The following is a 14,182-nucleotide window of genomic DNA, read 5'->3' as shown; positions in this document are numbered from 1 at the left end:
GACTGGAGGAATGATGCTGAAAATACAGCTGCGCATCACAGAAAACATTACATATTACAATATATTCACATAGAAAACAGCTAAATATATATTACACAATTTTGACTATATTTGCTTAAATAAATGCAGCTTTGGTGAGCAGAATAGTAGAGTTTTTTTAATAACATTTAAAACTTTTGTACAGCAGTGTGAATGTATATCCTATTATTTCATATATATCAGTTATCCTGCTGTTTGTATTTGTTTCAGATACTCCCTGAGCAAAGAAGACGCTGATGACTATGTGTTATGTGATGTGATCGGCTGTATTGGAAACCAGTGCTGGAGGACCGAATGTGTTCGTGTGGTGGGAGACAATGAGAAGCCGCTGCTGTTACAATCGCTCTGGAAACCCAGAGAAGGATTCGCTCGACGCTTTGAGATCCAGCGCAAAGCCACTGTAGAAGAAAACAACTCTAAAGACCAGGACACTGTGACCGCTGGTATACCTCGACACGATTCCTCCTGCATAATCACATTTGCATTAAAGAAGTTTTTTACTGTCACGACTGAAACCAACCATTTTGACCAGTGACCGCTGGTATACCTCGACACGATTCCTCCTGCATAATCACATTTGCATTAAAGATGTTTTTTTACTGTCACGACTGAAACCAACCATTTTGACCGGTTTACTTTTTCCATCTTACTGTAGGTGCTTTTCGTTCCTGCCTACGGACAATTTTGTGCTTTTAGCAAGACAAGAAACCAGATATTTACTTCCACTGAGATAATGGTTCAATTTTGATATGCAGAAAGCCCTACCATTTTTATTTTATTTTAATTAGCCCTTGCCAAACTGACAATAAAGTTAAGTTAAAGTAAAGCGGTTAAAGTTCAAGTTGTCGAAAGTTAAGTTAAAGTTGTATTAAATCGTTTGCAAGGTAGCACTGTATTTATATTCCTCCGAAGTTCTGGTTATGGTTGTTTTAAAGCCCAAACAATTAACACAAGTATTAATCTTCTGAAATTAAATTGGAAATTTGCTCATCAGTCATTTTGGTTTCTTGAACCGGAAAACCTGCTATTGAATTTAACCTACAATTTTGATTTGGTGTATTCTATATTTGCATACTTACTGAATTGCAATTTGCTGTCTTTCTTACAACAATTTGCATATATACTGTGATTGGTCTCGCATATAAATAAATGATTAGTTCAACCCAAAATGAAAATTTGCTGAAAATTTACACACCCTCAGGAGAGTTTCTGATTTGGAGAAATGTAGCATTGCATCACTTTCTCACCAATGGATCCTCTGCAGTGAATGGGTGCCGTCAGCTGATAAAAACATCACAATAATCCACACTAACTTTTTTAATCTAAAATATGAGTTCCTAATCCATAATAACGCGTCCTCCAGTGAAAAAGTCCATCTTCTGTTGTCTCTCACATCAAAATCCAGCCACATATTTGTTTAGAGCGGTTTTGGCTTGTAAACGGTGCAGATTTCTCTCCTGATTCAGACCTGATTTTATTGTGGATTAGGGATTAGGGTATTTTAGTTAAAAATGTCTTGATGATGGATTAGTTTCTTACAAACACACTGCTTTTGTCTTCTCAAGACGTTAACTGATGGACTGGAGTGGTGTGGAATATTGTGATGTTTTTATCAGCTGTTTGGACTCTCATTCTGACGGCACCCATTCACTGCAGAGCATCCATTGCTGAGACACTGATGCAATGCTAAATTTTTCCAAATCTGAAGAAGAAACAAACTCATCTACATCTTGGATGGCCTGAGGGTGAGTAAATTGTTGGATGAACTATTCCTTTAACACCTTATCCAGGTATAAACGCACAGGCACGTAAGCTGCAGAAGACGCGCTGCAGAGGGAAATCCGTGCCGCTGGATGTATGCGTGAGTGACGACGCCGTGGACGGCAGACACAATCTGTTTAAGAGTCTCAGTGACACGGATCTGACAGCTGAAGCTCAAAGCACCTGTACGGAGCGAACGCAGGAGGAGGATCCAGAGGCCGAGGCCGACAAAGCAACACAGTGTCCTGCTAATGAACGGGAGGAGACGGAGAGCAGCGATGACAGCGCCACACAGTATTCCATTCACCCGCCTCTGGACTTCCCGTACTTCCTGCTTCTGCAGGGCTTCAGTTACAGACAGGTAGGACAGACTCGCACTATATCTGTGCTGCTCCTCCCTCTCGCACACTTCACCGTGGCATCTGTATTCCTCCAGCCCATCAAACACATGCCACACTGTTTCTGGAATTCAGTGGCATGAAGTTGTTATCAGCGCAGCATATTTAAGTTGGCTTGAGAAAGTCAATTTACTGATCTACTGATTAACCTCCTAGAGCTTTCAAACTACAACCACCAAACTCAGGTCAGACCTTTAGACTGGTCTGAGTCAGGTTGCTATAGCTTTCTAACTGATTAAGATTTTCGTTAAAAGGATGAAAAAAACTACGAAAGTCCCATAGACTTCCAGTGAGGGGGTTAAAACTTTTGCCCAATAAGACTTATGTAGTGTTTAAGCTGTCTGACTATCATAGCATGCTAAATCATGCTAGAATCATACTAAAACATGTTAGAAAAGTACTAATCATGCTAACAACATGCTAATCATACTAAAACATGCTAGCAACATACTAATTATGTTAGAAACATGCTAGCAACATGCTAGTAACATGCTAATCATGCTAAAACATGCCAACCTGCTAATCATGCTAGAAACATGCTAGCAAACTGCTAATCATGCTAGAAACATGCAAGTAACATGCGAATCATGCCAACCTGCTAATCATGCTAGAAACATGCTAGCAACCTGCTAATCTTGCTAGAAACATGCTAGTAACATGCGAATCATGCCAACCTGCTAATCATGCTAGAAACATGCTAGCAACATGTTAATAATGCAAAACGTGATAGCAACATGCAAAGCATGCTACAAACATACTAGCAAAATGTTAAACATGCTAATCATGCTAGAAACATGCTAAAGATATATTGCTAATCATGCTAGAAACATATTAGCCAAATGCTAAAACATGCTAAAACATGCTAATCATGCTAGAAGCATGCTAACAACAAATGCTAATCATGCTAGAACCATGCTAACAACATGCTAATCATGCTAGAAACATGCTAAAGATATATTGCTAATCATGCTAGAAACATATTAGCCAAATGCTAAAACATGCTAAAACATGCTAATCATGCTAGAAGCATGCTAACAACAAATGCTAATCATGCTAGAACCATGCTAACAACATGCTAATCATGCTAGAAACATGCTAAAGATATATTGCTAATCATGCTAGAAACATATTAGCCAAATGCTAAAACATGCTAAAACATGCTAATCATGCTAGAAGCATGCTAACAACAAATGCTAATCATGCTAGAACCAAATGTTAAACATGCTAATCATGCTAGAAACATGCTAAAGATATATTGCTAATCATGCTAGAAACATATTAGCCAAATGCTAAAACATGCTAAAACATGCTAATCATGCTAGAAGCATGCTAACAACAAATGCTAATCATGCTACAACCATGCTAACAACATGGTAATCATGCTAGAAACATGCTAACAACATGTTAATAATGCAAAACTTGATAGCAACATGCAAAGCATTCTACAAACATACTAGCAAAATGTTAAACATGCTAATCATGCTAGAAACATGCTAAAGATATATTGCTAATCATGCTAGAAACATATTAGCCAAATGCTAAAACATGCTAAAACATGCTAATCATGCTAGAAGCATGCTAACAACAAATGCTAATCATGCTAGAACCATGCTAAAACATGTTACAAAAAGTGCTAATCATGCTAACAACATGCTAATCATACTAAAACATGCTAGCAACATGCTAATTATGTTAGAAACATGCTAGTAACATGCTAATCATGCTAAAACATGCCAACCTGCTAATCATGCTAGAAACATGCTAGCAAACTGCTAATCATGCTAGAAACATGCAAGTAACATACGAATCATGCCAACCTGCTAATCATGCTAGAAACATGCTAGCAACCTGCTAATCTTGCTAGAAACATGCTAGTAACATGCGAATCATGCCAACCTGCTAATCATGCTAGAAACATGCTAGCAACCTGCTAATCTTGCTAGAAACATGCTAGTAACATGCGAATCATGCCAACCTGCTAATCATGCTAGAAACATGCTAGCAACATGTTAATAATGCAAAACGTGATAGCAACATGCAAAGCATGCCACAAACATACTAGCAAAATGTTAAACATGCTAATCATGCTAGAAAAATGCTAAAGATATATTGCTAATCATGCTAGAAACATATTAGCCAAATGCTAAAACATGCTAAAACATGCCAACCTGCTAAGCATGCTAGAAACATGCTAGTAACATGCGAATCATGCCAACCTGCTAAGCATGCTAGAAACATGCTAGCAACATGCTAGTAACATGCGAATCATGCCAACCTGCTAAGCATGCTAGAAACATGCTAGCAACATGCTAGTAACATGCGAATCATGCCAACCTGCTAAGCATGCTAGAAACATGCTAGCAACATGCTAGTAACATGCGAATCATGCCAACCTGCTAAGCATGCTAGAAACATGCTAGCAACATGCTAGTAACATGCGAATCATGCCAACCTGCTAAGCATGCTAGAAACATGCTAGCAACATGCTAGTAACATGCGAATCATGCCAACCTGCTAAGCATGCTAGAAACATGCTAGCAACATGCTAGTAACATGCGAATCATGCCAACCTGCTAAGCATGCTAGAAACATGCTAGCAACATGCTAGTAACATGCGAATCATGCCAACCTGCTAAGCATGCTAGAAACATGCTAGCAACATGCTAGTAACATGCGAATCATGCCAACCTGCTAAGCATGCTAGAAACATGCTAGCAACATGCTAGTAACATGCGAATCATGCTAACCTGCTAATCATGCTAGAACCATGCTAACAACATGCTAATCATGCTAGAAAAATGCTAACAACATGTTAATCATGCTAGAAACATGCTAACAAAATGCTAATCATGCTAGAAACATGCTAACAACAAATGCTAATCATGCTAGAACCATGCTAACAACATGCTAATCATGCTAGAAACATGCTAACAACATGTTAATCATGCTAGAAACATGTTAATAACATGTTAGATCATTGCTAGTATATTGGCTGTTTATTAGTCCTTATGAAGCACATATTAATGCCTTATTCTGCATGACTGTATTTTAGAAGTTGCAATTACTTTTGCTATTTGTTGGAAGCTAAATCTATGGAAGCTTATTTCCTCCAATGAATAAAAAATAAAAAAGTGCAATAATTGCAACTTTTTCCCTCAGGTTTGTGTGATATAAACATGCAATTGTGAGAGAGAAAAAAATCCAAATTATACTTTTGATTTTTATTCTGTGGAGGAAACGGGCTTCCATAGAAATATAATTTAGAAGGAATATTATTATTTTATTCAATATCAGATTTAGCTCAAATGACTTTCTTTTACCTGCACTGAAAAATGGATGTGGAAACCGTTTCTAGTACAGTTGGCAATTAATTATAATATATAGCATTACATTTTTGTAGAAAGACTACTGAAATTGTATTTTGTTGTTTTAATAATGATTTGTTGTGCTTTGAAGAAGTACACTTTGTTTGATGTACTGACTAACATAATAAAGCACATGTAAAATCATTGATTATCATTTTAACTATTTAACATTAGATTAAAGTTAATATATTTAAATATACTAAATTACTAATTATCATTACATCAAATACATCATAAATGACAAATAATGACAAATAAATCATTCCGAATGTGTAATATTCTTGTACAAGTTTCAATTGCATTCCATTACATTCAAGTTTCAATAGAAATGACATTGAAGTTATTTTAGTTTATCATAAATTCTTGTCAGTGCATTCAGCAGTAAATTACATATAAAGATGTACTTATGTACTAAACACACTTATGTTCAGCTAATTGCATTTAATATTAATTATATAAACTATTTATATATATTATACATATATCATATTTATTTAGATATATTAAACTATCTTTTAATTATAAATAACATTTCTGAAAACATATTCTTTTAAAGTATATTATTTCCATAACTCTTTTTAAAAGTATAATAAAGAGTACTTGTTTTTCACAAGGGGTTTTGCACCACAATTCCAGCTTTTATAATAATTGGAGACTTCAGCATGATGTCTTATGTTTTTAGACATAAGCCAGTGATGTTAAACTACAGAATTACAGGGATTTTCTCATTTTGTTTGTCTTTGGAAAATAATTCAGTCGGTGATCAGAATTGACAATCTTACAATCACAAAGATTCACTCCCTTTACTCTGGATGATACAACACAGGTGACGTCAATGAACCATGGAAAAAAATGATCCCACGTCCCTTCGATTCCTTTGGAAAATAACAGAGTGTGCCAAACAGAGGGAAAATGGCATGAAAAATGAACACGTATGCAAAAACAGGCCTGGACAGGAAGTGGAGTGTCCAAAGGGTGGACACACTTCCTGTCAGATTAGCTGTGTGTGATGACAAGCGTAAACGATCAAACACACACGTGCGCACATACAGTATATACACTCTACACGTAAACGTCACATGTGTGTAATGACTGTTATTATACTCTCTGTCCATTCTAACAGATGCCAGCCTGTTCCTGGGAGTCAAACCTTGGCATTGATTGTGCCACGCTCTGCTATTCAAGAAACATGAATATTCAAACTGTGGACATTACTATTAGTATTACTATACTGTAATCATTTAAAAAGTATAAATAATATTATATATATAAAAAAAACATATTTATGTTCTCAGTGAAACAATTTATTATTACCACATGAAATGGTACACTGTAAAAAAGTTTTCATTATTATTTATAATGTATTATTATTATTATTAAAAATGGCAATAATAATATTCTAAATGTTTTTGAAAAATAACATTTTTTACTTCATATGTATAATACTGAATAAAATGGTTCACTGTAAAAATGATTTCATTATTATTTATTACTATTATTTTGTATATTTTTCTGTTTATATATATATATATATATATGTATAAAAAATTGACTTAAAATCAGTTAATTTAAATCTGTATTTAAATAATACACTATAAAACGTTTATTTATACTCTATAAAATTATTTATAACATCTTAATAATAATTATAATAATAATCAAATTGTTTTCTGCATTCATTTCACATTTAACTCTGATTAACATTTTTCATTTTTACTTGATTTTCACTCAGTTTTCATTTTCCTTATCAGTAATAAAATTAAAGTGGTCCAAAAAGTGCAATAAAAGTATCACTGCAGGCTATAACTCTTTACATTTTTATTATTTATTTATTTACAGGTTTATTTTTAATCTACACATTTAAGACAACAATTAAACTTAAAGGAACACTCCACTATTTTTGAAAATAGGCTAATTTTCCAACTCCCCTAGAGTTAAACAGTTGAGTTTTACCGTTTTCGAATCCATTCGGCTGATCTCCGGGTCTGGCGGTAGCACTTTTAGCTGTAGCTTAGCATAGATCATTGAATCTGATTAGACCGTTAGCATCTCGCTCAAAAATGACCGAGGAGTTTCGATATTTTTCCTATTTAAAACTTGACTCTTCTGTAGTTCAAGTATCAAGGAACTTTGCTGCCGTACCATGGGTGCAGCAGGCGCAATGATATTACGCAGCGCCTGAAAATAGGCTTATTGGAAGTTACCTAGCTGGGGACTATTTTCAGGCGCTGTGTAATATCATTGCGCCTGCTGCACCTGGAATGAGAGTATAGTTCCTAGCCATATCGGCCTAGAAAATCGCAACTTTTCATTTTCCGTCAGTCTTAGTACACGATGTAACTACAGAAGAGTCAAGTTTTAAATAGGAGAAATATAGAAACTCTTTGGTCATTTTTCAGTGAGATGCTAACGGTCTAATCAGATTCAATGATCTATGCTAAGCTACAGCTAAAAGTGCTACCGCCAGACCCGGAGATCGGCCGAATGGATTCGAAAACGGTAAAACTCAACTGTGGAGTGTTCCTTTAAGATTTCAGTTTTAGTGGGTTGACACTTTTCTAATGCATGACAAAGACTGAGGATTGTTTACTTGTTTGTGGTTTGTTCAGTTGTGGATTCCTGAAATAACATTTGTGACCCTGGACCACAAAAGCAGTCTTAAGTCACTGGGGTATATTTGTAGCAATAGCTTTTTTTGCCAAAAATCATTAGGATATTAAGTAAAGATCATGTTCCATGAAGATATTTTGTAAATTTCCTACTGTAAATATATCAAAACTTAATGTTTGATTAGTAATATGCATTGCTAAGGACTTCATTTGGACAACTTTAAAGGCGATTTTCTCAATATTTAGATTTTTTTGCACCCTCAGATTCCAGATTTTCAAATAGTTGTATCTCGGCCAAATATTGTCCGATCCTAACAAATCATACATCAATGGAAAGCTTATTTATTCAGCTTTCACATCATCTATAAATCTCAATTTCGAAAAATTGACACTTAAGACTGGTTTTGTGCTCCAGGGTCACATATATTACAGTTAGACAAGTGGATCAGAGTCCAAATGATTATAGTTTGTTGTCATGTTGACATACTAAGAATATTAAGATCTTCCCAAAACATCTAGAACTTTATAACTCATGCAGTGATTGTGTTTCATTCCCTCCTCAGGATTTTGTCATCTATGCCCTGATCAATAGCTGCACAGTATTCGGACGCCACGTTGAACAACCTCACAGTGAGACTGAGAGTGATGGCGATCGCATGAATCTCTGGGCTCCTGATCTTCTGCCCGATCACTGCAGCGTCACTCGGGCCTCCGCGGCCGGACGGTCCGGGACCGAGACCCGACTGAAACCCCTCAACAGAGCTAAGGTCAAGAGGAACGGAGCCGTCATCAAGCACGAGGTGGAGCTACAGTCAGGAGACGTCATCGCACTGGGCGATCATTACCTCTTCATGTATAAAGACCCCACCTGTCCGAAGGTCGTGACCCCTGCAGAAGTGGCTCAGATGAGCAGACGGCCTCCTCTCTGTAAATCGTGCGTGAGAGTGAGAGCCTGCTTCAGAGACGTGGATGGAGCAGAGCTGCTTCTGCCGTATGACGTGGAGCATGAGTCCATGGTCCTGAAGGAGATCTTCAGCGTGGTGGAGCGGGATCCGGCCGCACACAAACTGACCGCGGCCTTCCTGCTGTGTTTGTGTCTCCAGCAGTCCGCCGCTCACTTCTCAATGCCGGCTCTCCGACGGCTGCTGCTACAGATGGCCAGCGAGCTGCAGACCATCGTATGGGTGAGTTTACTGAGTCATTTCATTTCAAACGATTGTTTGTCTTTCGGCCAGTGTTCGGATTTACCATGATGTTGAGAGGAAATGCAACCACAATATAACCAGAATATAATTAAAGGGACGGTTCACCCAAAAATGAACATTCTGTTATGATTTATTCACCCGTGTTGTTCCAAAATTTTATAAGTTTCTTTTTTCTGTTGAACACAAAAAATATATTCTGAAGAATGTTGGTAACCACACAGCTGAAGTCAATGGCTACCAACAACTGTTTGGTTCTTCAAAAAATCTTCTTCTGTGTTCAACAGAAGAAAGAACTGAATAAATGTATATCTACTGAATATATTTTTAGACAAAGCTCTTGTTAATGATTTTCAGTTTTGTTCAAGGTAATTGATTCAATAATTTTTCAATAACTGAAGAATATGTAAAAGCATGAAAATTAGCCCATAAATTACTCACCCTCGAAGCATCCTAGGTGTATATGACTTTCTTCTTTCAGACAAATCCAATCGGAGTTATATTAAAAATTGTCCTGGCTCTTCCCAGCTTTATAATGGCACTGGGTGGGTGTTTTTGTTCAGCAGTCCAAAAGAAGTGGAATAAAGCGCATGCATCCATAATAAAAGGTGCCTCACACGGTTAATAAAGGCCTCCTGTAGCGAATCGATGCATTTTTGTTCGAAAAATATCCATACCATTCACCCCCCGGAGCTGTGTGAGGCACGTTTTATTATGGATTATTTTTCGACTGTAGTTGTGATTACTTCCTAAATCAAAAACAAATCAGTTCAGTGAATAATTCAATGACTCACTCATAAAGACAGGCACTTGTTTCATTCCTGACTGAATCAACGCTTTGAAAGAATCAGTTGAGTGACTGACTCACTCACTCGTAAAGACTCGCTCGCCGCCACCTACTGGTGTAATGATGTAACATGCAGACGGAGTCCAGCATATTAAAGTGATAGTCCAGGCAAAAAATTCTGATTCTGCAAATTGAAAATTCGGAAAATGACTTTCTCTCTTGTTATTACAAACCTGAGTTTTTTTCTTCTGTGAAATTAATTGAAGAGTGTTTCATTTCCCATTGACTTCCATAGTATTGACATAAAATACAATGGAAGCCAATGGGAACCGAAACAGTTTTCTTACAGTACCAACATTATACTAAATATACTCTTTTGGGTTCGGCAAAAGAAATAAAGTCAAATGGGCTTTGAATGACATGAGGGTGAGCAAATGATCACAGATGAACTATCACTTTGAATTCAAGCACTGTAACAAATAGTCAAGCGAAATGACTTTTTATGGTGCTTTTACATCCTTTAAGAAACTTAAATGCTTGTAACTGCATGGAAAACAGAGTTCAGATGTTCTGTGTAATATAGAAAGTATGGATTTGAGCAACACGAGTGTCAGTGAATGACAGCATTTGAATAGACATTTCATTAGACATTTTTAGTCCTCCGTGTTTTGCATTGTAACTGTACTGCATCTTTTTTAATACTTTAATACAGGAAAAGGCAAAGGAACTCGCAGCTTTGCAGCCTGAAATGTAAGATCAGGAACTCATTCCTCATCATTTCGTAACCAGAGGAATTAAAATTCAATATCTTAGACTCGGCGTACATTAAAACCAGATTTTCCTCGCTCTCCTGACGCAAGCAGAAGTGAGTCAGACACGGCAGACTGGCCTTCTGGTGCTGACAGACTGATCCGGGGTCTGGAGCCGCTGGTCCTCTGGATGTCCAACTCTGTCCAGATCCTTCACTTCATCCACCAGGAGGTTCCTCGTCTGCTGCACGGAGTCTCTCAGGAGGAGGAGGAGGAGGAGGAAGACTGCATTGGTAAATCAGTCAGTGCTGATGTGAATAATGTGATGTATGTGTTCAGATTCAGTATCTTTGCGTGTCTGTGGTTATATTCCAGCGGTGCTGGAGCTGCGGCTCTCCTCCGTGCGCTCGGCCAGCGAGGAGGCCATGACGGTCCTGGAGGAGGTCCTGATGTTCACCTTCCAGCAATGTGTCTACTATCTCACCAAGGTCAGGCCCTCTGCATGCTTCATCCAAAAATGATCATTCTGTCATCAGTTATTCAAACTGTTATGGACTGTTATGTAACTGTTATGTTATGGAAAAAAGATTTCTTTCAGTTTTAGCTATTTTTTGTACATTAGTTAAAAAATTTTTTTTACATTTTAGTTAAAGTTTTGGAATTTTTTTGTGAGTTTTTGACATTTTTACTAGTTTTTTTTTTCAGTTTCAGTTATTTTAATACATCAATTTAACAATTGACATATTTAAACATCAATTTATACATAAGCAGTACTTGTGACCAGTAGTATTTTAGTATTATTGGGATACTTTTTTATTCTTCTTAACTTTAGTGAAACTTGTAGTGTTTTTGTTGTATGCATTTTGGATTTTTTTTAAATGTCTATAGAATTTTAAAATTTATTTTAGTTTTAGTTATTTTAGTACATCAATTTAACACAAAGAACCAGAAAGAAGATACATTAGTAGTACTTGTAACCAATTTTATTTTAGTATGATTGAGATACTATTCAAATTTGTATTAATATTTTAATTTATTTTTTTATTTTACTTTTAGTTAAAGGGTTAGTTTAAACCCTTTAAACCCTAACTCTTTAAAGTTTTAGTAATTTTGTAGTGTTTGTTATTATTATTTTATATGTATTTTTTAATGTAATAATAAATATGTAATTGTTATTTATTTTTATTTCAGTTTTAGTTATTTTGGTACATCAGTTTAACACAAAGGAAGATACAAGCTTGAGACCAGTGTTATTTTAGTATAATTGAGATTTTTATAATTTGATCATTTATTTTTCATTAATATTTTGAATTTTATTTTTTATATTTTCATGTTTTCATTTGAACTTTGTGATTTTTATGTATACTTTATATATAATATAATATAAATAGTCTATAATTTTTATTCATTGTCATTTCAGTTTTAGTTATTAGTTACTACATCTGTTTAGATTAAATTCTCGGCAGTATATTAAATATACAAGTGCAGACAAAAGTCACAACAAAAGGAATTGTTGATCGGATTGTTGATTGGATGTTGAGATGTGGGCGTGGCTCTCAAGCGAGTATGCAAATGAGGCGTGAGCTTGCGGAGGCGGAGCTTAAGAACCCTGTATACTTGGAGAAATCCTGAATTTGTCCCCAGAGAGAAGACTGAGGTTTCACTGGAAGTGAAATAAAAAAGAAAAATATGCACAGATAAACCGTTCACAATAAGATCTATAATATGCATTTAGAAAATAGATTTATCTACAATATCCATAGATGTATGTGCTGAAATGTGGCACAATGTTTGAGTGAATTCAGTGTCAATGCAGTGAAATGGGGTCAAAATCTCTCTTTACACCACAAAACCATATACGTTACGTATACTCAACTTGATGGAAACACAGATTGTGCTTAAGAAAAGCTCTAGCTTTAGCTCGTGAGCCGGGTTGAATGATGAATAGCACAGGTTAGCAGCCCAGAGAAACTGTGGCTTTGTGAACTGCAGCGCTGATGTCAAGTGCTTCCAGATGTCTTTGCTGCATCTGACCTCTTTGGCTCGTGGACGTGAATGAATGAATCTAGTGTATCATACAGTATATATACGTGTATGGGATCTTCATATCATTTTCACTAGTGGCTTCTTACTGTATGTGCCTTTGTTACATTTGCAGATGTTTTTTGTTCATATTTAGAATTTTAGTTACATTTTTAGTAGTGTTCTTTGGTTATTTTTACTATTATTCGTTTATTTGATCTCTTTTTTTAATATGCCTATATCGTTATTTTTATTACATTTTCAGTTATCTTAGTATACCAATTTAAGCTAAATGAAAATGAGATACGTAGCCCGGTCAGCTAGTAATTAATTAGGCCTACTTAATTAAAATAAAATGTTTGTTTTTAAGCTTATTTTATAATTCTTATATTTTACCTTATTTTTTAAGGTTTTATTATATATTCTATTATATTTTACTAATAGTTTAAAAAAAATTAAAATAAAATGTATCACAGTTTCCACAAAAATATTCTGCAGCACAACCGTTTTTAATATTGATAATAATCAGAAATGTTATTATGATATTAGAATGATTTCTGAAGATCATGTGACACTGAAGACTGGAGTAATGATGCTGAAAATTCACAATAATAATTACATTTTACAACATATTCACATGTATAGAAAACAGTTATTTTAAATTGTAATATTTCGCAATTTTTACTGTGTTTTTGATGAAATAAATGCAGCATGAGCAGACGTCTTTCATCCTAACCCTATGACTTCAAGTCTTGAAGTGATTAAAAGTGTCCTCGGCTATATTTCATAAGCTGCAGAGATTCTGCTGAATAGCAACAGGTTCGTTTCTCACAGACTTTAATTCAGTGTTCAGACATCGTCGTTTGGCAAAGCTGGGATTTGGGATTGATTTGTATTCTGCATGGGAAAATCCTCCAATGTCTCGCCCCCTTTGGGAAATTATAATTCATCTTTGTTCTAAGAGATTGTTTGCCGTGGAAAGAGAGGCTGTTTATATGGGTGTGATTTGATTTAGAGCAATACAACGTCCAACATTTTGATGAGGCTTTTCTGTGGAAAAACTAAATTGGTTTGTTGGAATGTGAAGCGAATTCACGGCCGACGGTAAATGAAACAACAAGCTGGAGGCATTTCATTCGTCATCATGCAAACAAATTCAATCTCTGATGTTTAATGAGTTTGAATATATATAGAGAGGCCAAACCGAACATTTATTTAGTCATTAACCTCGACTAACTGGCTATCCTTGA

General features: G+C 35.7%; 1 protein-coding gene across 1 annotated transcript in view; it reads left to right on the top strand.

Moving 5' to 3' along the window:
- The window catches only part of radil2b (Ras association and DIL domains 2b), a 28,257-nt gene that overhangs the window by 4,304 nt on the left and 9,771 nt on the right, over positions 1-14,182 (top strand). Inside the window, exons 3-8 of the mRNA XM_016286127.1 lie at positions 250-482; positions 1,830-2,161; positions 8,736-9,356; positions 10,874-10,911; positions 11,025-11,203; positions 11,286-11,398. Of these exons, the coding sequence (XP_016141613.1) occupies positions 250-482; positions 1,830-2,161; positions 8,736-9,356; positions 10,874-10,911; positions 11,025-11,203; positions 11,286-11,398 (1,516 nt within the window). The remainder of the gene's footprint in view (positions 1-249; positions 483-1,829; positions 2,162-8,735; positions 9,357-10,873; positions 10,912-11,024; positions 11,204-11,285; positions 11,399-14,182) is intronic.

Source organism: Sinocyclocheilus grahami, unplaced genomic scaffold, assembly GCF_001515645.1.
Source record: "Sinocyclocheilus grahami isolate Dianchi unplaced genomic scaffold, SAMN03320097.WGS_v1.1 scaffold206.1, whole genome shotgun sequence".
Classification (NCBI taxonomy): domain Eukaryota; kingdom Metazoa; phylum Chordata; class Actinopteri; order Cypriniformes; family Cyprinidae; genus Sinocyclocheilus; species Sinocyclocheilus grahami.
This window is presented reverse-complemented; position numbering and strand designations above follow the sequence as displayed.